Below are 27,923 nucleotides of genomic sequence, written 5' to 3' on the forward strand. Positions count from 1 at the left end.
CTGAATCCATCTAGTTCCATCACAGATGTCATGGATTAATATGTGAATGGGCCTGGTACCTGAAGAGCAGCATAAGGGACCCAAAAAAACTGCGGAAGTTGTTGTGCCGGTTAATGTGACTTTCTTCATCTAATTTTATATTTCCAAATACCTGAGGAATCCAAGATAGGGCGATAAATAACAGAAAACAGTAAGAATCACTATAATGTGACATACCTAACAATCATAGATCAGATCAGCCTAGATATCACCACATGAAGAGGATGAGGGGAAGGCAGCAATCCCTCTTCTCTTATAGTCAGTGCTTGTGGGAAACTCTCAGATACTTCTATAGAATATAGACACTCTGAAAGCAAACCATATGTTTCATGTGGGGTATTTGTATAGAATTTGTAGGAAACTTGGCTGGTGAGGTATATCTGATGTCTTTTCTGAATATTTATGTAGGGAGTTAAATCTCTGAGAGCTGGGAAATTCTTAATCTAGAGCCCTCATGAAAAGATATAGATATCAATATCTACATATGTGTATGTCTATGTAATTATATACACATACATTTCATCCTATGCATATGCATATGTATTATATGCACAAATGTGCATGTGTGTATATATATATACATACATATATCTACATAGATACATATACAACGTACCTATAAGACCCAAATATCTACCCATAAGGGAAACCCCTTTATGCAAAAGTCAACTAAGTTTGAACCCTGATTCTTTCACTAACTAGCTGGAAGATGATGAGCAAGTCACTTAGCTTAGTGACGTCTCAATTTTCTCATCAGCAAAATATCTTTTCCTACTCTAAATTCTATGATCCTAAGGACCAGAACTGAAAGGATGGAGAAAATCTGGATAATTCTGGCAGAAAAATGGAGAAAATAACATACTTTTTCTTATTCTCTATTATTTCAGACCATGTAATAATGTTAATAATAAAATTGACCATTAGCTATTTTTGTGACCCACTATGCATTTCTGAAAAAAGAATTAGGAGTTTTTTTAAATCAGGCCATTTCAAATGTCAGCCTTTAGTAATCTTTTTCCCCCCTTTTAAAAATTAATTTATTTGTTTTCAGTTTCCTACAATCACTTCCATAAATCTTACCTTTTTTCCCTCTCCCTCCTCCCTTCCTCCCTGAGGCACGTGCAATCTTATTTGGGTTCTACCCACATTTTTATTAAATACACTTTCACCTTAGTCATGTTGCATAGAAGAATTAAAATGAATGGGAGAAACCGTGAAAAAACAAAACAAAAAATAACACAAGAGAAAATAGTCTGCTTTATTCTACAATCCAATGCCATAGTTCTTTCTCTGGATGTGGAAGGTACTTTGCCTTGAGTTCACTGGGAATTTTTTGGGTCCTAGCACTTCTGTGAAGGGCTAAGTCTACCAGAAAAACTCCTCACACACTGGGGTTGTTACTGTGTACAAAGTTTTCCTAATTCTGTTCCTTTCACTAAGCATCAGTTCATATAAGTCCTTCCAGTCCTCTCTGAAGTCTTCCTGTTCATCATTTCTTATAGCACAATAGTATTACATTCATATACCACTACTTGTTCAGCCATTCCCCAATTGATGGGGATCCCCTTGATTTCCAGTTCTTGACCACCACAAAGAGAGCTGCTACAAATATTTTTGTACAAGTGGGACCTTTTCCCATTTTTATGATCTCTTTGGGATACAGTCCCAGAAGCAATATTACTGGGTCACAGGGCATGAACACTTTTGCAGCTCTTTGGACATAGTTCCAAATTGCTCTCCAGAATTGTTGGATCAGCCCATAGTTCCACCAACAATGGATTAGTGTTCCAACTCTCCACAGCTTCTCCAACATTTATCATCTTCCTGTTTTGTCATGTTAACCAACCTGATTGGTGTGATATGGTACCTCAGAGTTGTTTTGATTGGCCTCTCTCTAATCAATAGTAAATCTAGAGCATTTGTTCATGACTATAGATAGCTTTTATTTCTTCCTCTGAAAACTACCTGTTCATATCCTTTGACCATTTATCACTTGGGGAATAACTTGTATTCTTGTACATTTGAATCAGTTCTCTATATATTTTAGAAATGAGGCCTTTATCACAGATATGGTGCAAAAATTCTTTCCCAGTTTTCTGTTTCCCTCCTAATCTTAGTTTCATTGGGTTTGTTTGTGCAAAAACTTTTCAATTTAACGTAATCAAAATTATCCATTTTGCACTTAGTAATGTTCTCTGTCTCTTGTTTGGTAAAAAATTTCTTCATTCTCCATAAATCTAACAAATACACTATTCCTTGCTCCCCTAATTTGTTTATAGTATCAGTCTTTATACCTAGATCATGTATCCATTTGGACTTTATTCTTGTGCATGGTGTCAGACATTTGTCTATGCTCAGTTTCCTCCACACTGTTATTCAATTTTCTCAGCAGTTTTTGTCAAACAGTGAGTACTTCTCCCAGAAGCTGAGGTCCTTGGGTTTATCAAACAGTAGATTGCTATATTCATTGACTACTGTGTCTTGAGTACCTAACCTATTCCACTGGTCTATGCCTCTATTTCTTAGCCAGTACCAAATGGTTGTGATGATTGTTGCTTACAAAATACAATTTGAGATCTGGTAGGGTTAGGCCAACTTCCCTAGCATTTCTTTTCATTAATTCCCTTGATATTCTGGACTTTTTGTTCTTCCAGATGAATTTTGATATTATTTTTTCTAGCTCTAGAAAATAATTATCTGGTAGTTGATTGGTATGGCACTGAATAAGTAAATGAATTTAGGTAGAATTGTCATTTTTATTACATTAGCTTGGCTTACCCATGAGCAACTGATGCTTTTCCACTTACTTAGATCTTATTTTTTTTTGCGTGTGAAAAGTGTTTTGTAATTGTGTTCATGTAGTCCCTGGATTTGTTTTTGCAGGTAAAATATCCCAGATATTTTATAGTGTCTACCATAGCTTTAAATGGGATTTTTATTTCTATATCTTGCTGTTGGACCTTGTTAGTAATATATAGAAATGTAGATGATTTATGCGGGTTTATTTTGTAACCTGCAACTTTTCCAAAGTTGTTTATTATTTCAAGTAGTTTTTCATTTGATTCTTTGGGATTATCTAAGAATATCATCATATCATCTGCACAGAGTGATAACTTAGTTTTTTCTTTGCCTATTCTAATTTCTTCGAGTTTTTTCTTCTCTTATTGCTAAAGCTAACATTTTTAGTACCATACTGAATAACAGTGGTGATAATGGACATCCTTGTTTCACCCCCGATCTTATTAGAAATACATCTAGCTTATCCCCATTACATATAATGCTTGCTGATGGTTTTAGGTGAATACTACTTATTTTATAGAAGGCTCCATTTATTCCCATGCTCTCCACTAGTATAGTTTTGCTGTCTATTTTTTCCTACAACTCCCTTAACTTTTCCTCTAAGAGTCTGGATGTGATACCACTTGGAGCATACATGTTTAGTAATGATATTGCTTCATTATCTATGGTGCCTTTTATCAGGATATAGTTTCCTTCCTTATCTCTTTCTATTAGATCTATTTCTGTTTTTGCTTTGTCTGAGATTGGGATTGCTACCCCTGCTTTTTTTACATCAGCTGAAGCATAATATATTCTACTCCAACCTTTTACTTTTACCCTGTGTGTATTCCCCTGTTTCAGATATGTTTCTTGTAAACAACATATTGTTGGATTGTGGTTTCTAATCCATTCTTCTAAACAAAGTGGGTACTTCTGTTTTATGGGAGAGTTCATCCCATTCACATGGACAGTCCCTCCATTCTATTCCCCCTGTTTATACTTTTAGGTCTCCCTTCCCCTCCACAAAAGACTTTTAATTTTTAACCACCACCTCCTTCAGTCTTCCCTCCATTCTTTCATCCCCCTCCCTTTTATTTCCCTTTACTCTTATTAATTCTTCCCTCCATTTTAGTCTCCGGTCCCTTTTCTTTCCCCTTTCCCCTCCTGCTACCTATAGTGCTAGTTAGGTTTGTATACTTAATTGAGTTTGTTGTTCCCTCCTTGAATCAAATCAGATGAGAGTAAATCTCAGACAGTGCTCATCTCCCTCCCCTCTTTCCTTCTACTGTAATATATTTTTGTGCCTCTTCCTGTGATATATTTTACCTTTTTCTGCCTCTTCCTTTTCACATCTCCTGTTACAATCCCTTTGTACCCTTAAATCACATTTTTATCATCACATCATGTAATTTATACCCACTCCCTCTATCTATGTATATCCCTTTTAAATATCATAAAAATGACACAGTTCTCAAGATTAACAAGTATCATCTTCCCTTATAGACATGTAAATGGTTTGCCCATATTGAGTAACAAGTTTTTTCCCTTTCTTCCTTTTTGTGCCTCTCTTGAGACTTGTGTTTGAAGACTGAATTTTCTATTGAGCTCTAGCCTTTTCATCAAGAAGATCTGGAAATCCTTTATTTGCTTAAATGTCCATCTGAAATATTATCCTCAATTTTTCTGGGGATCCTCAATTGATCCTTGGTTGTAGTCCTAGTTCCTCTGCCTTATGGACTATCATATTCCAATCCCTCAGATCTTTTAATGTAGAAGATGCAAGGTCCTGTGTGATCCTGACTGTAGTTCCTTGATATTTTTTTCTTTCTGACTGCTTGCAGTATTTTCCCCTTCACTTGATAGTTCTGGAATTTGGCAACAATATTCCTTGATATTTTCAGTTTGGGATCTTTTTCAGGAGGTGATCAGGGGATTCTTTCAATGACTATTTTGCTCTATGCATCTAGGGCCTGTGGGCAGTTTTCCTTGATGATTTCTTGGAAGATAATGTCCAGGTGCTTTTTTTTATCATGGCTTTCTGGTAGACCAATAATTCTTAGATTTTTCTCTCCTGGATCTATTTTGCAGGTCATTTGTTGTTCCAATGAGATATTTTACATTTTCTTCTTTTTTTCCCTTTTTAGATTCTGGTTGACTGATTCTTGCTGCCTCATAGAATCATTAGCTTCTACTTGCCCAATTCTAATTTTTAACAGATTATTTTCTTCAGTTAACTTTTATATCTTCTTTTCCACTTGCCCAATTTTTCCTTTTAAAGAGTTATTTTCTCCAGTAAGGTTTTGTACTTCCTTTTCCATTTGTCCAATTTTCCTTTTAAATTTTTCCATGATTTCTTTTTTTCATATTTTTAAAATCATTGACCAGTTTTTCTTCTATTTCTCTAATTTGACTATTAAAATCCTTCTTGAGCTCTTCCAGGAATGCTCTTTGGGCTTGAAATCAGTTCATATTCCCTTCTGAGGTTTCAGATGGGAGTACAGTCTCAATGCTGACCTTTTTAGTATTTGTGTTTTTGTCCTTGTTCCCGTAGTAAGATTCTACGATCTTTTCTTTTCTAATTTGCTTCTTGCTCCCTCCTTATAATGATTGCTTTTTTTCCTGGGTTTTAAAGTGGATGTCTGTTTCTGGGGCAAAGTGGGCTCTTTCTCATGTTTGTTATGCTTAGAACTTGAGGTTTTGTGTGTTGTCGTCTCTGGTTCTTTCAGCTAGAAGCTAAAATGCTGCAGCTTATCTGATACTGAGCTGGCTGGTGTTCCAAAGCAGAAGCCAGGTGAAGTCTTTTTGAGTTACCCTGGAGCTTGCTGTGTGAAGTGTGGGCTAGGGGTGGTCTGGGTACAGGAGGTCTCCTCTCTTGAACTAGAGCACAGGCAGGCTCAGCAGTTGGTGAACCCCTTCTGCAATAGTGTCTTCGCAGTTCCCCTGGCTGTGCTGAGGTATGCCTGGGGTCCTGGCATTGGTGATTATGGGCTCCACCCCCTAGGGTTCAAGATCTGCTCCCAGTCCACTGAGAGGGGGCTGTCTGGGACAGCTCCAATCCTGTATTGGTCCCCTTCAGTTATAGCAAGAGGGACCCACTTTTGTGATTTTCCTAGCCTCTCAAGCTAAGAGACTTTTTTCCTTCAGCTGATTCCACTGTTTCAGGATTTTTCCTGGGGAAATATTCTCAGGGTTTTTCAAGGTCAACAAGGGGAGTGGGAGAGCACTTACAGATCATTCTGCCATCTTAGCTGCTGGAAGTTCAAGTAGGTGACTTACAGATATTTAATCTGCGAGCTGATAGTCTTAGGAGTTTGGTACTGTTACCTGGGGTTCTGCTCTTCTCTCTCACTTAATTCCACTGAACTCCTGTCCTGGGCTGATATGTTTGAGAATCTGCAGTGCTGCTGCTTCAGACTGCCCCAGGCTTTCTTCATGGCTTTGCTATGGCCAGTAATCCTTAATGTCAATAGAAACTTTCAAATTCTTCTCACTGATATTTCCATTTGCACAGTCATGGCTCAACTATATAATTTCACTTGTAGAAGATGCTACTCTTGGGGTAGGAATAATAAGGATGACACTGATCACTCTCTCCTAGAGTTTGTGATAGAGGAGAGGAAAGTTGGACATTGTCAGAAATATAGAGAAGATTTCAAAGGGTTTTGGAGAAAAGAAGTATCCCATGCCCTAAAATCATACAGGGGAAGTAAGACCTGGAGAGATGGAAAGCTCTCAGGAATAAAATTCTGGACATGAAAATCAATTCATGCGAGGAGGAAGAATTGAGAAATTATCTAAACAGACTTATGTAAACATAGAGACGTCATCAATCAACTTAAATTCAAAGGATGAGTAAGGGAATAAATACAAAATCATTATATAATCATGTCAGAATGGTCAGGAGGGGCAAAGCTTAGAATGAATTTAGGCTGATGAGGAAAGCTAAGAATTTTGTATTTTTAAGTTATGTTAGGGAACAAAGAGAATTATCACAGAGTAGAAAGTGCTACAGCTAAAGTTGGATGGGATGATGATTTACATTGGAGAGAAGACACAGATGTATAGTTCTCATCCTGCTTTTGTTTTATATGCCGAAGAGAATAATCTTCGAATTAAAAACCACAGAACAAAAAAATATCAAACAATGAGATAGGTAAGTAGATTGTTACAAAATGTCAAGCTGACCTTGATAAGTTCATGTCATCTCACCTAGGCCCTGAGGTACTGAAAGAATGGGTAAATGTAGTTACAAGACCTCTCTATCATGGCAAACTGAAGATGTTCTAAAGATGCAGAGAAAGATATGTTACAGAGATTTTTTTTTAAATGAGCAGATCTGAAAACTATAAGCCAGTAAGCTTGATTTAGATTCATTTTACAATGCATTATCAAAATGATGGTTAGTTATCATATAGGTTGATAAAAGGAACAAACAGAGAAATCTGACATGACTTCATCTAGAATGGATCATGCTATATTAAACTCATTTCATTTTTAATAGTATTACTAGACAAATAGGTCACAGAAATAATACAGATATTTGTATTGTTCCAGATTTTTAGCTAGTGCTAAGAATTTAATCTAATGCTAGATTCTAAGCAAAGCATGCAAGAAAACCTCTCATACTCTGCCTATGGACAAGTTGAAGAGATGTGGACAAAAAACTAGCACAGGTAAATGGATTTGGAAATCACTAAATCATGATATAGTCATTCAAGATTCTAACTCAGCTTGCTCAGAGGCCCACAGTGGAGGGGCCTGTGAATCTGTAGTATACAGGCTAGAACACTGGGCTGAATCTAGTTCTCTCAAGCAGAGATTATCAGAAGAGAAATCAGCCTGGTTAGAAGCTAATGCTCAGGATATTAACACACCATCATGCATCTTTTTGGAAAGTGGCATATAAAAGCCCCAGAACTGTTTCATTCGATCAAAATGTGTCTACAAGTTCAACAAAGGCCCATGTCTGCACAGGTAGAGACTTTTGAGTTCTATCTTGCTTAGTTTCCCAGTCAATAAAGACCAATTTTTTTGCATTCTGACATATATTAAATGCACTTTCAGTTTACTTAAATTATGTTAAATGAAACATGATTTTACCCTAACAGTTTTTAAAATGTGTAATTGAAGAACAATTTCTGCCCCCAGCTATTTTGCTCAAGTAACTCCCACTGACAACTGCTTTGAGAATTTGTTCTCAACCTTGTTTTGCAAAAAAAAAAAAAATACTACTTGTCCCACAGGGGCCTTGGAGGTGGTAAGCTACACAACACTGGGGAAGGAATAAGAATTGCTAAGAAGGAAACAGAAAAGTATGAGAAAGGGGGGGCTTCAAAATGACGAATAATTTTTAAAAATGAAACTATCACTGAACTGCTAAATCCAACTAACTGGGAGGCAATATTGCCTGTAATGTCACTGGCATATAATTCTGTTCATGTCTATAGCTTACTCCCTTGGTGTTGCATCATCTGTGATATGTTCTCTCCCCTCAATCCACTTCTTTTATTTTTTCATGTATCACTCTTTGTGCCTAAGCAACTGATTTCTGCTTGAACTTCACCAAACGTCATATTCAAATGTTTAAAACATTATGAAAGCATGGACACAAATTATCATGCAATTTGCATGTAATGTTCTTAATAATGCTAGTTTGTAGTTACGTAATGACAAGATTTACAAATCATTTTCTTTCTAACAAACCAGTGAGATACTTAGTGCAAGTGTTATTATTCCCTTTTACAAATGAGAAAATAAAGGCTCAAAGAGGTTAAAGGATTCCCCCTAAAGTCACATCACTATAAAGTGACCAAGTTAGGACTGGGATTCAGTCTACATTGCCCTTTCTTCTAAAAGTAACACACCAGGTTACTTTGTGCCTATTTTCAGGTGATTAATTAAGAAAACATTTATTCTTGCTATCATTAAGGCTTTTTGCCTGATTTTCCTTCCTTTATTACTTCTGATCTTACTTCATATTTTCAATAATTCCAAAAATGTATGGAAAAAAGAAGGAACTTTCTCAATGGAAGGATGACAAAGGGCTGGCAAGGACCATCAAATATTAGACAGAAGACTTCTAACTTGGGGACATTTTTCTTTTAGAATTTCTCAAAATGTGGTAATCATTTGTGAGTTCATTTGTTTACTATTGTTTAACTCTTAGATTATTTTTCCATTCCCCATATTTTAGGTCAGTTTTTCTGATAGTCAATAACTCACATAGTCATTCAATTTCTCTAACTTTTGACTTTGTTTTAATATTTCTGTTGTATCATTGAATACTTCAGTTCTATTTCCTCCATTTTTTTCAGAGCATCCACTACTTTGCTAGGTTGTCCAGTTTCCATTATAGTCTATCCATTCCAGTACTTCTTAAACTATGGGTCTCAACTCCATTTGGCAACAGTAAATGGTTTCTGAATGTGCAATGACTAAGAATTAATTAAAAAGCAAAAGCGTGATGTATTTGAAGTACAGGAGCTAACATGATAATTAAAGAGATTCAGGGTGGGGGTGGGGGAAGAGTATAGTGATTGACCAAGCCAAGGAAAGGTCCTACTACAATCAAGAAATATTATGGAGCAAAAGAACCCCAAGATAAAATGCCAAAAGGTGAGTATATGGGTATGTAATTTGTTAATAACTCTAGAAAAAAGTATGAAATATCCACAAAGACTATGAGTATACTATCACATTAGCCCCTTGACTTTTCCTGATGAGTGAATAACTGCTAAGAAGATTTGCCACTAGCAGATGCTATTAAAGACTCATGAAGTAATGACTAGTGTTAGTTTAAACTCTTGTTGGCTCAGCAATTGGTGATGCCATTCCTCCCATTTCAAAATGAAGAGCCACAGGACTTTGGACTAGGATGGGGTATGAAGGTCAGACAACTGTGGTAGACCCTGGTTTAGCCAGTGACAATCTCTGGCCTTTCAACCAAATTTAAGAAGAACCTGCATAATTATAGGGTTAGAATTTCCTTGAACTATTAAAGATAGAGCTAGTTTCATCACCTTATTTACAGGACTAAAAAGATGCATGCTTTTACATCTTTTTGTCCTTTCTGTGAACAAACTTTATGTCATTCAAATTTAGAATTGTTGCAAAAGCATGCATCTTTTTAATCCTGTCAATAAGATGATGCAGATAGTTCTACATTTAATGATTCAAGAAAATATTAATCCTATAATTATATAATAATTGAGGTGAAAAGGACCTTTGATATAATTTAGCTCAATCTCTCAAACCGTGGGAAACACCTTCAACAGTTTCCTTGACGGATGGCCATGCAGGTTCTTAAATGCTCCTAACGAATGGAAACTCAATATTGGAGTAGCCTATTCAACTGTTAGACAGTTCTCTTTCTTTGACTGCATTTTGGAGGACAAAACCATAGTGATCAATTATAGGGGGAAAGAAATTAAAAGGTGCAGGTACCATTCTCAGAGAAGCTTTGGGCAAGACTGAAGATTTGGTAGTGCTGGCTGTTGCAGATGGCCAGCAAAACTGCAGCCAGACTGCTTGACTGCAGGAGATTGCTACTTGGCTGAGGTCCTCTGCTGGGCAATCAGTCACAATATCACCAAGGTTTTGCTTCAAAGAGTCACCTCAACTGGAACAGTTATGATGCCCTTGGAATCCTACAAGCTGGGCCTAATCAGAGGGCATCTGGAGACTAAAAGTCTAGACCAGGAGATGTTCATCAACAACAAGGTCTATTATACTGGAAGAAGGTCATTTTGATCCCTCAATCAGCAGTCCAAATACCAACACAAACATCCAAGTTAAAAATTCTGACTGTTGTCTTCTAAACTTGGAAATAAGAAGGTTTTGGAAATCTGAGGAGCTGTCCAGCATATCATACACCTAAAGGTGGATTAGGTGAGAGTGTGGCCTTTGTTTCTCCCCAGAAATTTACTGATAGAAACTGAAAGTCCTAAATTGGAGAGGCTTTCATGGTGGAGTGGAATGAATGATAGGTTACAGAATGTAGGCTCAAATTCTACCTATACTACTCATTCATTTGTGACCTTGGGCAAAGCATTTTTCTACTCTGATTTCAATGTTCTCATATATAAAATGAGGGGATTTAATTAGATGTTTTCTGAAGTTTTAAATCTCTATTCTTATGAAGTCTAAGAAGTGAACTTAGCTCATCATGACCTAACTGTCAAACTTAGCTTCAGTTTATGAATATGTCCTCAGGCTTTGGTCAAACACTGAGAAGAACCCTGAAATTTCCTAACCTTGGTTGTTGCTACAGATTCATTCTTGGCCTCTTGGTTAGATTCCCTCAAATACGACCATGTGATTTCACTACTCAATAATTTTCAGAAGCTGTCTATCGCCCATAGGAAAAAAAAACTGGCATTCAAACCTTCTATAACCCACATCCAATCTATCTTGCCAGTCTTATTTCCTGTCATTCCCTTTCATGTACTTGCCATCTCAGTTAAGTTGACCTGCTAGCTATTTACAGTATACTATGTACTATCTTCTACTTTTGTGTCTTTGCAAAGATGGTTGATTCATCCTCACTTTCTCTTCTTAGAATATCTGTCTTCTTTCATTTATCAGTTCTAGTGACTTCCCTTGAAATGAAGCCTTTCTCATTTTCCTAGTTGTTAGTGTTCTTTCATTCTTGAAATCACATTATATGATTTGTGCATGCTTGTATATAATTAAGTAAATTGTATATCGAGGAGAATATAAGGTCCTTGAAGAACCAGTTTTCTTTTTGTCTCTGTATCCCCAATGCCTTGCATAGCACCTTGTATATAGTCATTACTTAATAAATATTTGTCAAACTAAAATGAATTATGCTAGGAGTTTTTAGGGGTTAAAAACAAATGATACATTTTTGTCTTTGTTTCTGTCTTATGCCAGGTTAATGTTAAATTGATTGTGCTCTATGGAAAATGGTGAGCATAGAAGGACCACCCCAAGTATGATGTATTGGGATATGTTGCTTGTTGTGACTGGGAAGTGAAGCTGCATAGTTGGGAAATCCCTAAGGATGAAATGCAACTGGGTTCTTTCAGGAAATTTACAGCACCAGGGTTCTTTTACTTGATTTGCTGTCTATCCATGCATGCTCTGTCCACTAAGTAGCTGTTCCATTAAGGGGAGTAGCCTCCTATTATCTTTCCCTCAAAGAAACACCTGCTTACCTGCATCCCAATGATGGCATAAATGAAGAATAACATGGCAATCAATAGACAGACATAGGGGAGGGCCTGCGATAAAAAGAAAGATAATGGTTATTACTTTTCACTCTCACATCCTGAAGCCACTGGCTATGCCTAACTTCTTGCTTACATGAAAGGTCAAAGACACTATCTTCCCTGGATGTTCCCAGATGTTTGACTTAACATTTGTTTTAAGATCATCACACAGATAGAAAGGCTATTGGGTGCCCAGATCCCATAATTCTAAATAACTAACAACTCATAGGAAAGATCTCCACTGCCCATACCTCTATGAGCAATGAGGGAGTATGAATGCTTACTGTGTACAACATTTTCATTCCACTTTCTATTGCTAAACCCCAAGTATTGTTATACAAATCTAAGACCAAACATCTGGCCTTGGCTTCCAAATGTTTTTTTCTTGGACTTTTTCCAAAGAGCATCTTTTTAGTGAGAACTGGAAGCAAAATGAAACAGTAATTGAGTGTATTTGAAAGTCAGATCCTATAATGTTCTTTCATCCTTCAGCAATTTCAGCCTTGCACTGGTTTTACATTAGTCTGGTCTAAAATTCCTTAAGTTCTCTTTTGTTACTATTCCAAAGCTATTTCCTAAAAAAAATATTCACCATCATCCACAATTAAACTTTGCTACAAATTCCATGGCACAGAATTCAATGTAATGTAAAACTATGCTGTGCTTTTGAATGAATCAAGATCTTTCCCATCCAAAAGTAAGCCAATTGTAACAACAACCAGCATTTATGGAGGTCTCTAAGTTTGGTAAACTTGGTAAAATACTTCACAAGTTTTATCTCCTTTGAGACTCACAACAACCCTGAGAAGAAGGTGTTTTTATTATCCCCATTTTACAGATTAAAAAATTGAGGCAGACAATAGTTATTAACTTGCCCAGAGGATACATAGCTAGTAAGAATCTGAAGTTGGTTTTGAACTTATCTTCTTGAATTTGAGTTAAATAATCTATTCACTGTACAATTTAGCTACCCCTACCAAACAAAAATATGGGTAGCTTTTTACTGTCACTGGGGAACAAATAGTCTTCAGTTGGAAGGTGAGGGAGGGGAAAGAGGCAGTGAGATTCATAGGTGACTGGTTGGGAAAAGGGGAGGTTAGGATACTGGATGCAGAAAGTGATGTTGTTATTGAGTTATTTTTCAGTTGTATCCAATTCTTTGTGGCCCTATTTGGGGTTTTCTTGAGAAGATGTTGGAGTGGTTTGCCATTACCTTCTCCAGTTCATTTTACAGATGAGGAAACTGGCAGGGTTAAGTGACTTGCCCACTTATGATGTGACCTTTTATAGATTATGTCACATATCCATTTGGGGTTCATTGTAGTATATGGTGTGAAAGGTTGGTCTACAACTAATTTCTGCCAGACAAATTTCCAGTTTTTCTAGTAATTTTTGTGGAATAGAGTCCCTACCCCAGTAGTTGATTTTAGATTTATCAAACACTATGGTACTCTTTTCCCTTGATACCATATGCTATGTCCCTAATCTATTCCATTGGCCAAATTTTTGAATGAAGGAGATCCACTTAAGAATCTAAATGGAAGAGGCATTCTCCTGGATAGTGAGGTCCATTAGATGTTCCTATTTGCAGATGACATAGTACTGACTGTATGAAGCCATAGGATATTACAGAACCTTCTGGAAAATATCCATAATCACACAGAGGAGTTTGGTCTGACCATGAACATAGGAAAAATCAAGTGGATGAAGCATGTCAGTTTCTCATGTTTCTGTAGACGTTTGTATGAAAACATATCCTTTACTTAAATTAAATGTTAGTCCTCTATAGGAACTTGTTTCTGAGCTAAAACATTAGATGTGAGCATTTGTAGAATTCCCAGATTGGGACCACCAAAGGTTATCCAATCTAATATGCATCTAAGGTATGAATTGTATCTACAACACTATAAGAGATAGTCATTCAATTTTTACTTAAAAGATTTCCAAGCTTACCTCTGCAAGCAGCCATTACATTTTTAATTGTTAGGAAGCTTTTCTTATATTGAATTAGAATCTGCCTTCCCGCAAATTACTTATTAGTACAAATTCTGCCCTCTGTAAGTGAGAAGAATGTGATCCTTGCATCAAAAAGTCATTTGTATAATCAGAAGACCAGGATCTCTCTTCTCTCCAGATCTTATCAATTGTACCCTACATTCAGGTATTTCATTTGTTTTTAATCAGGTTCAATGTTTTGTGATTCCATTTAGGTTTCCTTGGTGAGATACTGGGGCGATTTGCCATTTCCCCCTCTGGCTCATTTTACCGATGAGGAAACCAAGACAAATTGAGTTAAGTGACTTGTCCAGTTTCACATTGCTAGTAAGTGTCTGAGGCCAGATTTGAATTCAGGAAGACGATTTTTTTTACTCCTGGCTCAGGCATTCTATGTACTGCTTAACCTAGCTGCCTGCACACACATAGCATTGAATAATCAGTCTCTAAAAGTAGAGGAGAGTTTCATGCAAATGTTTCCTTCAGTCACATTACATACCTATTGGATAAGATAACTTTCTAAATATTCAAAGATATCTATGACAATAGCTCCCTTTTTTCTTCCAACTTCATCCCAAGTCTTCTCTTCTGTAGGCTAAATCTCTCTAGTTCCTCTAATCAATCCACATATGACATGGTTTAAGTTACCTCTTCATTCTGGCAACCCTCCTTTTGGCATACCCTTGGTGATATTCCTTTAAAAAAGGTTACATCTAAAATTGTGTACAATAACTTCAAGTGTTGTCTGAATAGGATAAAGTACAGCACTACTGCAAAAAAAAAAAAAATGGAGTCCAATGTCCCATATGATGCTAGCACATAAGGTGCCCAATAAAACCAAGGACATCTTCCAGTTATAATGCCAATGGGGAGGCCAACTATGAAATGGTGTGACTCAAGTGACCTTGCTAAAACTCAAAAGATGAAGTTTTTTGAAGTCTGGCACAGGAAATAAAAAAAACATAAAACGTAAAAGAAAGTAGCTTCAGGTGCATGTTGTTAAAATGTATACAATTGCCTCATTGCTATTTAGGAAAAAAAAATTATCTAAATCAGTACAAAGGTAACCTTTTCTCTTTCTTCCAAACCAAGGATGGCCAGACTGACACACCAGAGTGAGTGCATTTTATTAAGTTTATCCAGTAAGAGATTATACTTCATTGTAGATGACTTGACCTGTAGCATATCTGAATGTCATGAGTGATAATAAAATGAAAATACTAAATTTATATAACACTTTTTGATAAATATTCTGTTTTACCATTCTCAAAGTACAAATTAAAACACACACACACACACACAAAAGAACAAAGATGCCAAATGACACCTTTATTTTTTTGCCATGCTGCCTCCTGTGGCACAGTTTTCATGACCTTTCCAATCTGAAGAGAAAAAAAGCCAGTGTTTCTTACCTTAAATGACTGAACAAAGGTCCATAACAAAATGCGGATGGTATAACCCTGTCGGAGGAGCTTAATGAGGCGGGCTGCTCGGAAGAGCTTTAGAAAACTCATGTTGAAGCCACTGGTGTTCACCAGCTGGAGGAGGGAGATGGAAATTACTGACATGTTGAGCATTTAGAAATGACTAAATACCAGTATTCACAGCACTGGACTAATCCTAGAACGAAGCATCATTTCTACGTGTCTTCTCAAAACCCTACCTCTAGCTGCCATGGGGGCAAAGTGGAATGATCCCAATCTTCCCTATGCCTGATCCCTATCTCTGATACCTAGTGATGATGACCAAGTCATTTAACCTCTCTGAGCCTCAGTTTTCTTATCTGTTAAAGAAGAACATAATACCCATTGTACATACCACATAGGGTTGTTGAGAGGTTTAAATGAGATTACATATCTATATATAGATATATATACACAAAAACTTTAAATCACAATGTAAATGTTCATTAATTATCACTCGTTCTTATTCTCACCCTATATTTCATGGAACTTAGAGAGAAATGGCTCCAAGAAATCACTATCTTACTATTATTATTTTATGCTTCCAAAGTAATAGACTATTGGGTAGGTGAGCAAAATGATTGCTTTTAAAACTGAGTCAAAGTGTTGGGTTGTGTATTCATCTCTGCAGGCTTACAGGAAGCATATGTGGGACAATGAGTGGCAGTACAAGAGGGAGATCTGCTTCCTTCGCTTTCTACATTGCTTTCATTTCCTCTACTAACATCGATATTTTGAAAATTTTTCATTCCGCATAGACAATAGGTTATGAGTATCCAATATGGCAGTATCTACTAAAATAATGTTTCAAAATTTTTATTGCTCAGTGTTAAATCAGGGCTATTGCAGATACAGTTTTCCAGTTATTTGCTGAATTCTCAAGGATATTTATGAGTTTATTTGTATAGGAATTTATCATGTTAGCTAACTTTCAGTGTATAATTTTTGTCCCTTTATTGTATTTTTTAGGTACTTGAAAGGTGCTAAATTGTACTAGGTGGAACAGTGGATAGAGTGTCAGACCTGGAATCAGAAAGACCTAGATTTAAATCTGGCCTCAGACACTAGCTGTGTGATTGTGGGCAAGTCACTCAACCCTATTTGCCTCACATTCTTCATCTGTAAAGTGAACTGGAGAAAGAAAGGGCAAACCATTCCAGCATCTTTGTCAAGAAAACCCCAAAAGAGATCACAAAGACTTGTGATATAACTAAAAACAAGGAAACAAAAAAATTTTTGTAACCTGAAACAATATTGTACAGTTTCTATCATTTCCTTTCAAAACCAGCATTGATTAACAAATATTGTGTCCTTAGGATAAGCTTACATAATTTCTGATAGCAATGAGCTAATCTTGTATTGTTCTTATTAATCACTATTAATTTTTTCAAAAATCCATATACCTTCATGTCTTTGATGTGTTGTAGTAAGCATATTATTGGCCATGTTCATGTACATGCTGCTCACTTAGGGTGTTTTCATTTTATTTTTGAACCTTTACCATTATACAAGCTCCATTTGGAGGTAAACAAATATGGATTACATTTAGTAAGAATGATGCAGAGGCAAGTATCTATGAACAGCTTTTTCATTGTTTTGTGAAGTGGTGTCTGTTCAGGAAGTGACTCTGTAAATCTATTACATTATTATCATATGATATGAACATATCCATCAGTTCTCTTCCTTTTTTTTTTTTTTTTTTACAAGGAAGTATTAACCTTTCTACAGCTGCTTTGGAATGATGAATGCTGTTTTATTCATATCATATGAATTTTTGTTGGATACTTTCTAAATCCATTGTTGTCCATTTTAGTGTTGGCAAAAGTATTCGTTAAACCTGGCATTACAAAGATGCTCATTTATTTAGACGTATAATTTCCATTGAATTTTCATCTCAGGATGCCAGTAGGTCTCCATATATACAACCTTAGTGTTCTCCTTGATAACTGTAGAAGTAATATGTCTTGATCTTTATTTTTTTTTCTTGCTGTACACAAAGAACTGTATACATATTGAATAAGAATGACATTTTGATGTCATTAGAGGAAGTCACCATGAGATGAAATTTTTACATATATTTTTCACTGTAGCCATATAACTGGATGTCTTCTATGTACATCAAGAAAGTAATACAATGCCCTAGTGCAATAAATACCACCTTATATTAGTCACTAACTGTCATCTCTCTAACTAGATCACCTACTTCTTAAGGACATGGTCCATATATATTCTGTCTCCTTTAAATTTCCTCCCAGAAATAAATCCAACCCTGGGCCCACTGTCGGGGTTTTGTAAGTACTTGTTTGATTTGGTGCTACCTAGCATGTCAGACTGTTTGCACCCCAACATGCATCTGCCCTTTTTGTTATAGGAATGGACTTACACTCAGTGATGTGAAGATTGAAAGCTCAGGAGTGAGGTCAATGACACTAAATAAATATAAGTAAAAATAATAATAGCAGGAACATTTCTATAGTGCTATGTGCCAAGCACTGTGTTAAGTCCATTATAATTTGTAAAGCATTTTACATATTGTCTCATTTGATTCTGACAACAACTCTGGGAAGCAGGTGTTATTATTGTCCCTATTTTATAGATAAGGAAATCAAGAGTCACATAGCTAGTAAGTATCTGAGGGTGGATTTGAAATCAGGTCTTTCTGTGTCCAAGTCCAGTGCTCTATCCACTATGCCACCTGTCTGCCTAAATATTAGGGTATACCTGACACTATGAGTATTGGAATTTGATCTATGGCATTGTGTGGTCTAAGTGGGTTAAATAAAAAGTAATGCTTCCAGGCTTGATTGGATAAATGGGAGTACTGCATGTTAAATCTAGATAGATAGATAGATAGATAGATAGATAGATAGATAGATAGATAGATAGATAGATAGATAGACAGACAGACAGACAGACAGACAGACAGACAGACAGACAGACAGACAGATAGATAGATAGATAGATAGATAGATAGATAGATAGATAGATAGATAGATTTAAAACTCACCTTGCTGTCCGTCAGAATAATTTCTGTGATGCTGCCAATGACTGTGATGAAATCAAAGATGTTCCAGGTGTCTCGGAAATAATTCTGCCAGATGACCAACGTCAAGGAAATACATAAAAGAAGAGAGAAAAGATCTTTGGTTATCTTGCTTCAAATTTGCCATCTTGCATTAAGTAATATCAGTTGATACACAAATTCACAATAACTTTTACTTATATTGTATTATTTTTCAACCAGAAACCTCATTTCTTCTTCACCAGCTGCAAAATCTGCCATTTTCCAATGAAGCTACTAATTCTTTTGGATAGTCGCAGAATGGTTTGTATTGAGTTTATATTGGAAATGGGATTTATGATCATAATGTTCCATAGAAAATCACAAAATCTGAGTTGAAAGAGACTTATCTACTCTGACCTGTACTTCAATAGGAATCCCCTTTGCAAAAGAGGCAATAAGTAGTCATTGAGCATCATCTTAAAGTTTTCCAATAAATGAATGAGGCTCCACCTCTGGAGGCAGCTCAGTTCATTTTTGCAGGGCCCTATTTGTTAAGCTCTTCCTTATGTCAAGCTGAAATTTAATTTTCTGCCATTTCTGCTCATTCTTCCCAGATCTGCTCTATCAAACAAAAACAGGTCTAATCCCTCTTGTGACATGATGAGGTTAACAAGGTAGGTACTCAAACAACTCATTGCATGACCAGATGACATGTCAACGGGATTGAAAAAGAGTGTCATGAATTAACAAGATGAATCAATGATATACTTCTTCCATTTGGCTCTACTTTTCCGATGTATCTTTTTTCAGTTATTACAGTCATTAAAGCTAAATATTGAAATGAACTAAATTGACAAAGGTTTGGGTTGAAATTAAAATAGTAAATTTCATCTTTCCTTATGTCAAACAGTTATTCTTACAAACTAGTCAGAAAATATTACATTTCTGTTTTTTTTATTTTTTTTATTTTTTTTATTTTTTTTTTATTTTGTAATGTTTAACAATCACTGCCATACAATTGTGATTTTATCCCCCCCACCTACCCCCCACTCCCCCCCTCCCTCCCCACGACTGCATACAATTCTGTATAGATTCTACATATACTTTCCTATTGAGTATATTTTCACTATAGTCATGCTATGTAGTCATACTAAGATAAATGAAAGAAATCGTATAACAAATCAGAACATGATACACAAACACACACACATACACAAACATGATCTGCTACAATATGTGAGTGACTTCCATATTTCTCTCTCTGAGTGTGGCAGGCATTTTGCCTTGAGATCCTCCATTAGGATTTTTTTTTTTTTTTTTGGTAAGAAGTTCTTGTGTTATTACAAAAATCTAAGTCTACCAGAAAAAACTCTCACACACTGTGGTCGTTGCTGTGCATAAAGTTCTCCTGGTTCTGCTCCTTTCACTCAGCATCAGGTCATATAAGTCCTTCCAGGCCTCTCTGAAGTCTTCTTGTTCATCATTTCTTATGGCACAATAGTACTCCATTACATTCATATACCATAATTTATTCAGCCATTCCCCAATTGATGGACATCCCCTTGACTTCCAGTTTTTGGCAACTACATAGAGTGCTGCTATAAATAGTTTTGTACATGTGGGACCCTTTCCCATTTTTATGATCTCTTGGGGATATAGTCCTAGTAGCGATATTGCTGGGTCAAACGGTATGCACATTTTTGTAGCCCTTTGGGCATAGTTCCAAATTGCTCTCCAGAATGGTTGGATGCGCTCGCAGCTCCACCAACAATGAATTAGTGTTGCAACTTTCCCACATCCTCTCCAGCATTTATCATTTTCTTGTTCTGTCATGTTTGCCAATCTTATAGGTGTGATGTGGTACCTCAGAGTTGTTTTGATTTGCATCTCTCTAACCAATAGTGATTTAGAGCATTTTTTCATATGACTATAGATAGCCTTAACCTCTTCCTCTGAAAATTGCCTGTTCATATCCTTTGACCATTTATCAATTGGGGAATGACTTGTATGATTATACATTTGGATCAGTTCTCTATAAATTCTAGAAATGAGGCCTTTATCCCCGAGCTTAGCTGTAAAAATTCTTTCCCAATTTACTACATCCCTCCGGATTTTGGTTGCATTGGGTTTCGTTGTGCAAAAACTTCTCAGTTTAATGTAATCAAAGTTATCCATTTTGCATTTCATAATGCATTCTATCTCTCCTTTAGTAAAGAATTCTTCCCTTCTCCATAGATCTGATAAATACACTATTCCTTGCTTCTCCAGTTTATTCATGGTATCAATCTTTATACCTAAATCATGTACCCATTTGGACTTTATTCTTGTGTACGGTGTCAGGTATGGGTCTATGCCTAATTTCCGCCACACTGTTATCCAGTTTTCCCAGCAATTTTTGTCAAACAATGAGTTCTTATCCCAGAAGCTGGGGTCCTTGGGTTTATCAAACAGAAGGTTGCTATATTCCTTGCCTACTGCATCTTGAGTGCCAAGTCTATTCCACTTGTCTACCTCTCTGTTTCTTAGCCAGTACCAAGTGGTTTTGATAATTGCTGCTTTATAGTACAGTTTGAGGTCTGGTAGCGCTAGGCCACCTTCCCAAGCATTTCTTTTCATTAGTCCCTTTGATATTCTGGACCTTTTGTTTTTCCAAATGAATTTTGATATTATTTTGTCCAGCTCTAGAAAGTAATTGTCTGATAGTTTAATTGGTATGGCACTAAATAAGTATATTAATTTGGGTAGAATTGTCATTTTTATTATATTAGCACGGCCTACCCATGAGCAACTAATGTTTTTCCACTTACTTAAATCTGACTTTATTTGTGCAAAAAGTGTCTTGTAATTGTGTTCATATAATCCCTGGGTTTGTTTTGGCAGGTAGACTCCTAAGTATTTTATACTGTCTACCCTAACTTTAAATGGGATTTCTCTTTCTATCTCTTGCTGTTGGACTTTGTTGCTAATATATAGGAATGCAGAAGATTTGTGTGGGTTTATTTTGTACCCTGCAACTTTGCCAAAGTTGTTTATTAATTCTAGTAATTTTTTACTTGAATCTCTGGGATTCTCTAGGTAAATCATCATATCATCTGCAAAGAGTGATAACTTAGTTTCTTCTTTGGCTATTTTAATTCCTTGGATATCTTTATCTTGTCTAATTGCTACAGCTAACATTTCTAGTACCATATTAAATAATAGTGGTGATAATGGACAACCTTGTTTCACCCCTGATCTTATTGGGAATGCATCTAGCTTATCCCCATTGTATATAATGCTTGCTGAAGGTTTTAGATAGATACTGCTTATTATTTTATGGAAAGTTCCCTTTATTCCTACATTCTCCAATGTTTTTAGTAGGAATGGATGTTGTATTTTGTCAAAAGCTTTTTCTGCATCTATTGAGATAATCATGTGGTTTTTGTTAGCTTTGTTGTTGATGTGATCGATAATGCTAATAGTTTTCCTAATATTGAACCAGCCCTGTAGTCCTGGTATGAATCCTACCTGATCATAATGTATTAATCTCGTGATAAGATGCTGTATTCGTTTTGCTAGAATCTTATTTAAAATTTTTGCATCTATATTCATTAGGGAAATTGGTCTATAATTTTCTTTCTCTGTTTTGTCTCTTCCTGGTTTGGGTATCAAAACCATATTTGTATCATAGAAAGAATTTGGGAGGACTCCTTCTTCCCCAATTTTCAAGAATAGTGCATGTAGTATTGGAATTAACTGTTCTTTAAATGTTTGATAGAATTCACTTGTGAATCCATCTGGCCCTGGAGATTTTTTCCTAGGGAGTTCATTGATGGCTTGTTCAATTTCTTTTTCTGAGATGGGGTTGTTTAAGTATTCAACCTCCTCTTCTGTTAATCTGGGCAATTTGTATTTTTTAAAATATTCATCCATCTCGTTTAGATTATCGAATTTGTGGGCATAAAGTTGGGCAAAGTAGTTTCTAATTATTGTTTTAATTTCCTCCTCATTGGAGGTGAGTTCACCCCTTTCATTTTTAATATTAGTAATTTGGTTTTCTTCTTTCTTTTTTTTAATCAGATTGACCAAAGGTTTATCAATTTTATTAGTTTTTTCATAAAACCAACTATTGATTTTATTTATTAATTCAATAGTTTTCTTAATTTCAATTTTATTAATCTCTCCTTTGGTTTTCAGTATTTCTAATTTGGTATTTACTTGGGGATTTTCAATTTGTTCTTTTTCTAGCTTTTTCAACTGCAAGCCTAAGTCATTGATCTCCTCTTTCTCTATTTTATTTATGTAAGCATTCAGAGATATAAAACTTCCCCTAATAACTGCTTTTGCAGTATCCCATAAGTTTTGGTATGTTGTCTCACTATTGTCATTCTCTCGAATGAAATTGTTGATTGTTTCTATGATTTCTTCTTTAACCCAACCCTTCTTTAGAATTAGATTATTTAGTTTCCAATTGATTTTTGGTTTCTCTTTCCATGGCCTTTTATTACATGTAATTTTTAATGCATTATGATCTGAAAAGGATGCATTGATTATCTCTACCTTTCTGCACTGGATTGTGAGATTTTTATGTCCTAGTACATGGTCAATTTTTGTAAATGTTCCATGTACCGCTGAGAAAAAAGTGTATTCCTTTCTATTCCCATTTAATTTTCTCCAAAGATCTATCATATCTACCTTATCCAGAGTTTTATTTACCTCCTTAACCTCTTTCTTGTTTATTTTGAGGTTGGATTTATCGAGTTCAGAGAGGGGGAGGTTGAGGTCCCCCACTAGTATAGTTTTGCTATCAATTTCTTCCTTCAACTCCCCCAACCTCTCCTCTAAGAATCTGGATGCTATACCACTTGGAGCATACATGTTTAGTAATGATATTGCTTCATTGTCTATGGTGCCTTTTAGCAAGATATAGTTTCCATCCCTATCCCTTTTGATTAGATCTATTTCTGCTTTTGCTTTGTTTGAGATTAGGATTGCTACTCCTGCCTTTCTTACATGAGCTGAAGCACAATATATTCTGCTCCATCCTTTGACCTTTATCCTATGTGTATCCCCCCGTTTCAAATGTGTTTCTTGTAAGCAGCATATTGTTGGATTATGGCTTTTAATCCTTTCTGCTATCCGTCTCCGTTTTATGGGAGAGTTCATTCCATTCACATTCACAGTTATGATTACAATCTGTGTATTTCCCTCCAACCTCTTTCCCACCATTTGTGCTTTTAGCTCTCCCGTCTCCCTTCCCCTCCTCAATAGTATTCACTTTTCTCCCCCTCCTCCTGCAGCCTTCCCCTCCTTCTTTTGACCCCCCTCCCTTTTAGTCCCCTTTACTCTTATTGCTTCTTTCCTCCCTCTTAGCCACCCTCCCCTTTCTTCCCCCTTCCCCTCCTACTACCTATAGAGCTAGTTAGGCTTATCTACTTAAGATTATTGTTCCCTCCTTTGAACAAATCAGATGAGAGTACCTCTCAAACAATGCTCATCTCCCTCCCCTCCTTCCCTCTACTATAGTTTTGTACTTCTTCCTGTGATATAATTTGCCATTTTCTGCTTCCCCCTTTCCACACCTCCTATTACATTCCCTTCTCATACTTAAATCATATTTTTGACATGACATCATTTACTTTATGCCCGTTCCCTCTACATATATCCCTTTTATCATAATAGCTGCACAGTTCTCAAGATTAACAGGTATCATCTTCCCTTATAGGGAGGTAAACAGTTTGCCCTAATTGAGTAGCAAGTTTTTGTTTTTGTTTTTTCCCCTCTGTTTACCTTTTTATGATTCTCTGGAGACCTGCATTTGAAGATCAAATTGTCTATTGAGTTCTGGTGTTTTGGTCAGGAAGCTCTGGAAATCCCTTATTTCGTTGAATGACTTTCTCCTTGCCTGAAATGTTATGCTGAACTTTGCTGGGTAGTTGATCCTTGGTTGAAGTCCCAACTCCTTTGCCTTACGGAATATTGGGTTCCAATTCTTTCGATCTTTTAATGTAGAAGCTGCAAGGTCCTGTGTGATCCTGACTGTGTGTCCTTGATATTTGAATTGTTTCTTTCTCGCTGCTTGTAGTATTTTCTCCTTCACTTGATAGCTCTGGAATTTGGCAACTATATTTCTTGGGGTTTTGAGTTTGGGATCCCTTTTGGGAGGGGAACGGTGGATTCTTTCGATGACTATTTTGCCCTCTGAGTCTACTACTTCTGGACAGTTTTCCTTGATGATTTCCTGGAACATATTGTCCAGACTCTTTTCTTCATCATGGGTTTCTGGCAGGCCAATAATTCTTAGATTTTCTCTCCTGGATCTATTTTCCAGGTCAGTTGTTTTTCCAATTAAATATTTTACATTTTCTTCTATCTTTTCATTCTTTAGATTTTGTTTGACTGATTCTTGTTGCCTCATTGAGTCATTAGTTTCTACTTGCCCAATTCTAATCTTCATTGTAGTATTTTCTTCAGTTAGCTTTTCCATCTCCTTTTCCATCTGACCAATTTTTCCCTTTAAGGAGCTATTTTCTCCATTTAATTTTTGTACTTCTTTTTCCATTCGACCAATTTTCCCAGTTAGGTTTTGGGTTTCCTTTTCCATCTGATCAATTTTCCCAATTAGGTTTTGGGTTTCCTTTTCCATTTGATTAGCTCTTTCTTTTAGGGAATTATTCTCTCCAGTTAATTTTTGAACTTCCTTTTCCATTTCTTCAATTTTCTTTTTCAGGGTGATGTTCTCATCAGTGAATTCTTTTTTTATAGTTTTAAAATCATTGGCCAGTTTTTCTTTTATATCCTTCTTCAGACGTTCCAGGTAATCTAGTTGTGCTTGCGAGAAATTCATAGTCCCATCTGAGGTTTCAGATGGAAGTACAGTCTCAGCTCTAACCTCTTTGGTGTTTGTGTTTTGGTCCTTATCCCCGTAGAAAGATTCTATGGTTTTTTCACTTTTCGTCTGCTTTTTCCGATTCATGATGTTGGCTGAGTGTTGTAGCTTTTGGTTCTTTCAGTCCGAAGGTACAGATCTTTAAGTTGAGCTGATGTGTGTCTAGGCTAAAAGCAGGCTTTTGTTTTTTGTTTCCCCGATCAACCCTGGGGTTAGCTTGTTAGGTATGTGGGAGGGGTGGTCTGTCCTCAGGATATCTCCTCAGCTGACTTGAGGCAAAGGCAAGGTCCAGGGATGGTGATCCCAGCTTCCCTATTGTCTTCCCTTTTCCCCTGGAGGGCTGGGGCACGCCTAGAAGCTAACGCATGTTCCCGCCCCTCCTTGGGCTCGTCTCCCGGCTCTGAGGCTTGCCTGGGTCTCAGTGCGAATTTTCTCTGCCCTGGGTCGTCTGTCCCTCCAGCCGTCTCCGCTACCGTAGGAAGAATCCCCCTTTGCCACTTTTCCAGCCTCTGGTGTTATGAGACCACCCGCCCCCTTCTGCTGTTCCCGCTGATCCAGGATTAATCTGGGGAAGAATTTTATGGTTCCCTCACGGTCATCAGGGGGGAGGAGAGAGCACTTACTGATCACTCTGCCATCCCAGTTCCTGGAAGTTCAAGTAGTGACCCACCGAAGTCCATCTTCAGGCTGAAGATTTCAAGGGCTGCTGCGCTGATGTCTGGCACTCAGCGGCTCTCACTGGCTCGGCCTGGCTTATCTCCTTCTCCGCTGGTCTCGCCCGCCATTCTCGGGCTCCTCTGGTCCCCTCCGCCCTGGCCCGCCGACCGCGCTGCGCTGTGCGCTGGGGTCTTACCCCTGCGGAACAGATCCCTCCCATGGACCCTCCGGTCCAGCCTGGGCTCCGAATCCGTCAAAGTCCGTCACACACTGGATTCTACACCTCCAAAGTCTGGTCAGACTCTCCCCCCGGAGATATCCAGAGGAGTTTTTCCAGGAGCTTAGGTGAGTCGTTGCTTTCACTCTGCCATCTTGGCTCCGCCCACCATTTCTGTTTTTTTTAAACAAATGGTTAAAATACCACCAAAACTCATTTGAAAGACTTTAAAGTAGATTAAAAAATTCTGTTTTCAAGATTTTAAGTGCAAATAAGAATTTTTATAGGTGACACAAGTATATCAGTTTGGATAACAAAATCATATCTGTTCAAAATAGTCTCTCCACAGAAGATGTTTCTTTTAAAAAGCAGGGTTTTTTTTCTCCACTCATAGTTTGTTTTTGTTTTTTTTTTTTTATATTAAGGCAACTGTATAAAATTATATACTTAGTTTGCTTGCACAGTGACTACACACTAAAATAAATTAGTAAACCCAATGACTTCTGGATGATAAACCAGGCTTATAAATAATCATTGATTGACAATAAATAATTATTTGGTTAGTTTGATCAATGTAACTACCCAAGTAGATAATTTCAGTGCTGAAAAAATTCTTGCCCTACTACCAAAAGATGAATCCATGTTGAGTGAGTTTTTTACTAAGTAGATACTACAACCTCAAGCTACCATCCTTTATTTCTCCTCCTTTTCTCAACCAATTCCATTTCCCCTTCTTTTTTTTTTGTTATTGAGAATAATTTTTCTCTTTTCCTCAAACTTATCAATTAAAAAAAGAAAAGAAAAACCTTTGCAACAAATATGCATGGTCAAATGAAGCAAATTTCTATTTTGTACATGTCCAAAAATTCATGTCTCACTCTGCAAAACTTGCTATCTGCCCATATCACTTTAATTTCTTTTCCTCTCACTCACTTTAACCCCTTGTCATCTGGGGTTAACTAAACCTAATTGTTCACTCAGCATCTGATAAAGACTGATTTGGCTAAGCACCAGATTCTTCAGCCCTCATTCTTCTTCATCTTTCTATAGCCTTTGACACTCTCAGTCATGTTTCTTCTCCTGTTTGGATTTTTGTGACACTATTCTTTCCCTTGATGACATTTCTCCTTGGTCTCCTTTGTAGAACTCATGTCATGCCAACTAACTGTGGGTATACCTCAAGATATATCCTCAACCCTCTTATGTTTACTCTTCTCAGTTTGTTATTTTGTGACCCCATCAGAGCCCATGGGTTTAATTATCATCACTCTGTAAATGACTCCCAAATTTATATACAAAACCTTAGGCTCTCTCCTGAGGTCCATTGGCACATCTCTAAATGCCTATTGGATATTTCAAACTAGATATGCTGCATGTATCTCAAACTTAACACATGGTGAGAAATTTCCCCAATGGAGCCTGAACAGCTGCTATGGGTACACAAGTGGCAGTTATCACTTCCTTTAAGATAAAACTTGGGGGAGAAGGTGGGAAATTGGGAACAGTATGGAAGCAGGAAGGGTAGAGGGGAGGAGCGGTAGGTGGTAGGCTTGTATTTGATAACCCTCTCAGTGATTGGCTATCATGGCAAAGGGTAGGATGTGTCCCACGGGAGGCAGCTTGGCACAGTGGAAAAAGCACTGCCTCTGGAGGCAGAAGATTTGGGTTAGGA

The 27,923-nt window shown here is 36.8% G+C and overlaps 1 protein-coding gene across 8 annotated transcripts in view; it reads right to left on the minus strand.

The window, feature by feature from the left end:
• Nucleotides 1-27,923, minus strand: part of CACNA1E (calcium voltage-gated channel subunit alpha1 E) — a 412,651-nt gene that overhangs the window by 37,783 nt on the left and 346,945 nt on the right. For all 8 annotated transcript variants that reach the window (XM_072648472.1, XM_072648471.1, XM_072648470.1 and 5 more), the window contains 4 exons: nt 18,513-18,596; nt 15,455-15,580; nt 11,994-12,059; nt 60-151 (listed from right to left, as the gene is read on the minus strand). In XM_072648472.1, the coding sequence (XP_072504573.1) occupies nt 60-151; nt 11,994-12,059; nt 15,455-15,580; nt 18,513-18,596 (368 nt within the window). The remainder of the gene's footprint in view (nt 1-59; nt 152-11,993; nt 12,060-15,454; nt 15,581-18,512; nt 18,597-27,923) is intronic.

This window comes from Notamacropus eugenii, chromosome 2 (genome assembly GCF_028372415.1).
Source record: "Notamacropus eugenii isolate mMacEug1 chromosome 2, mMacEug1.pri_v2, whole genome shotgun sequence".
Taxonomy (NCBI): Eukaryota; Metazoa; Chordata; class Mammalia; order Diprotodontia; family Macropodidae; genus Notamacropus; species Notamacropus eugenii.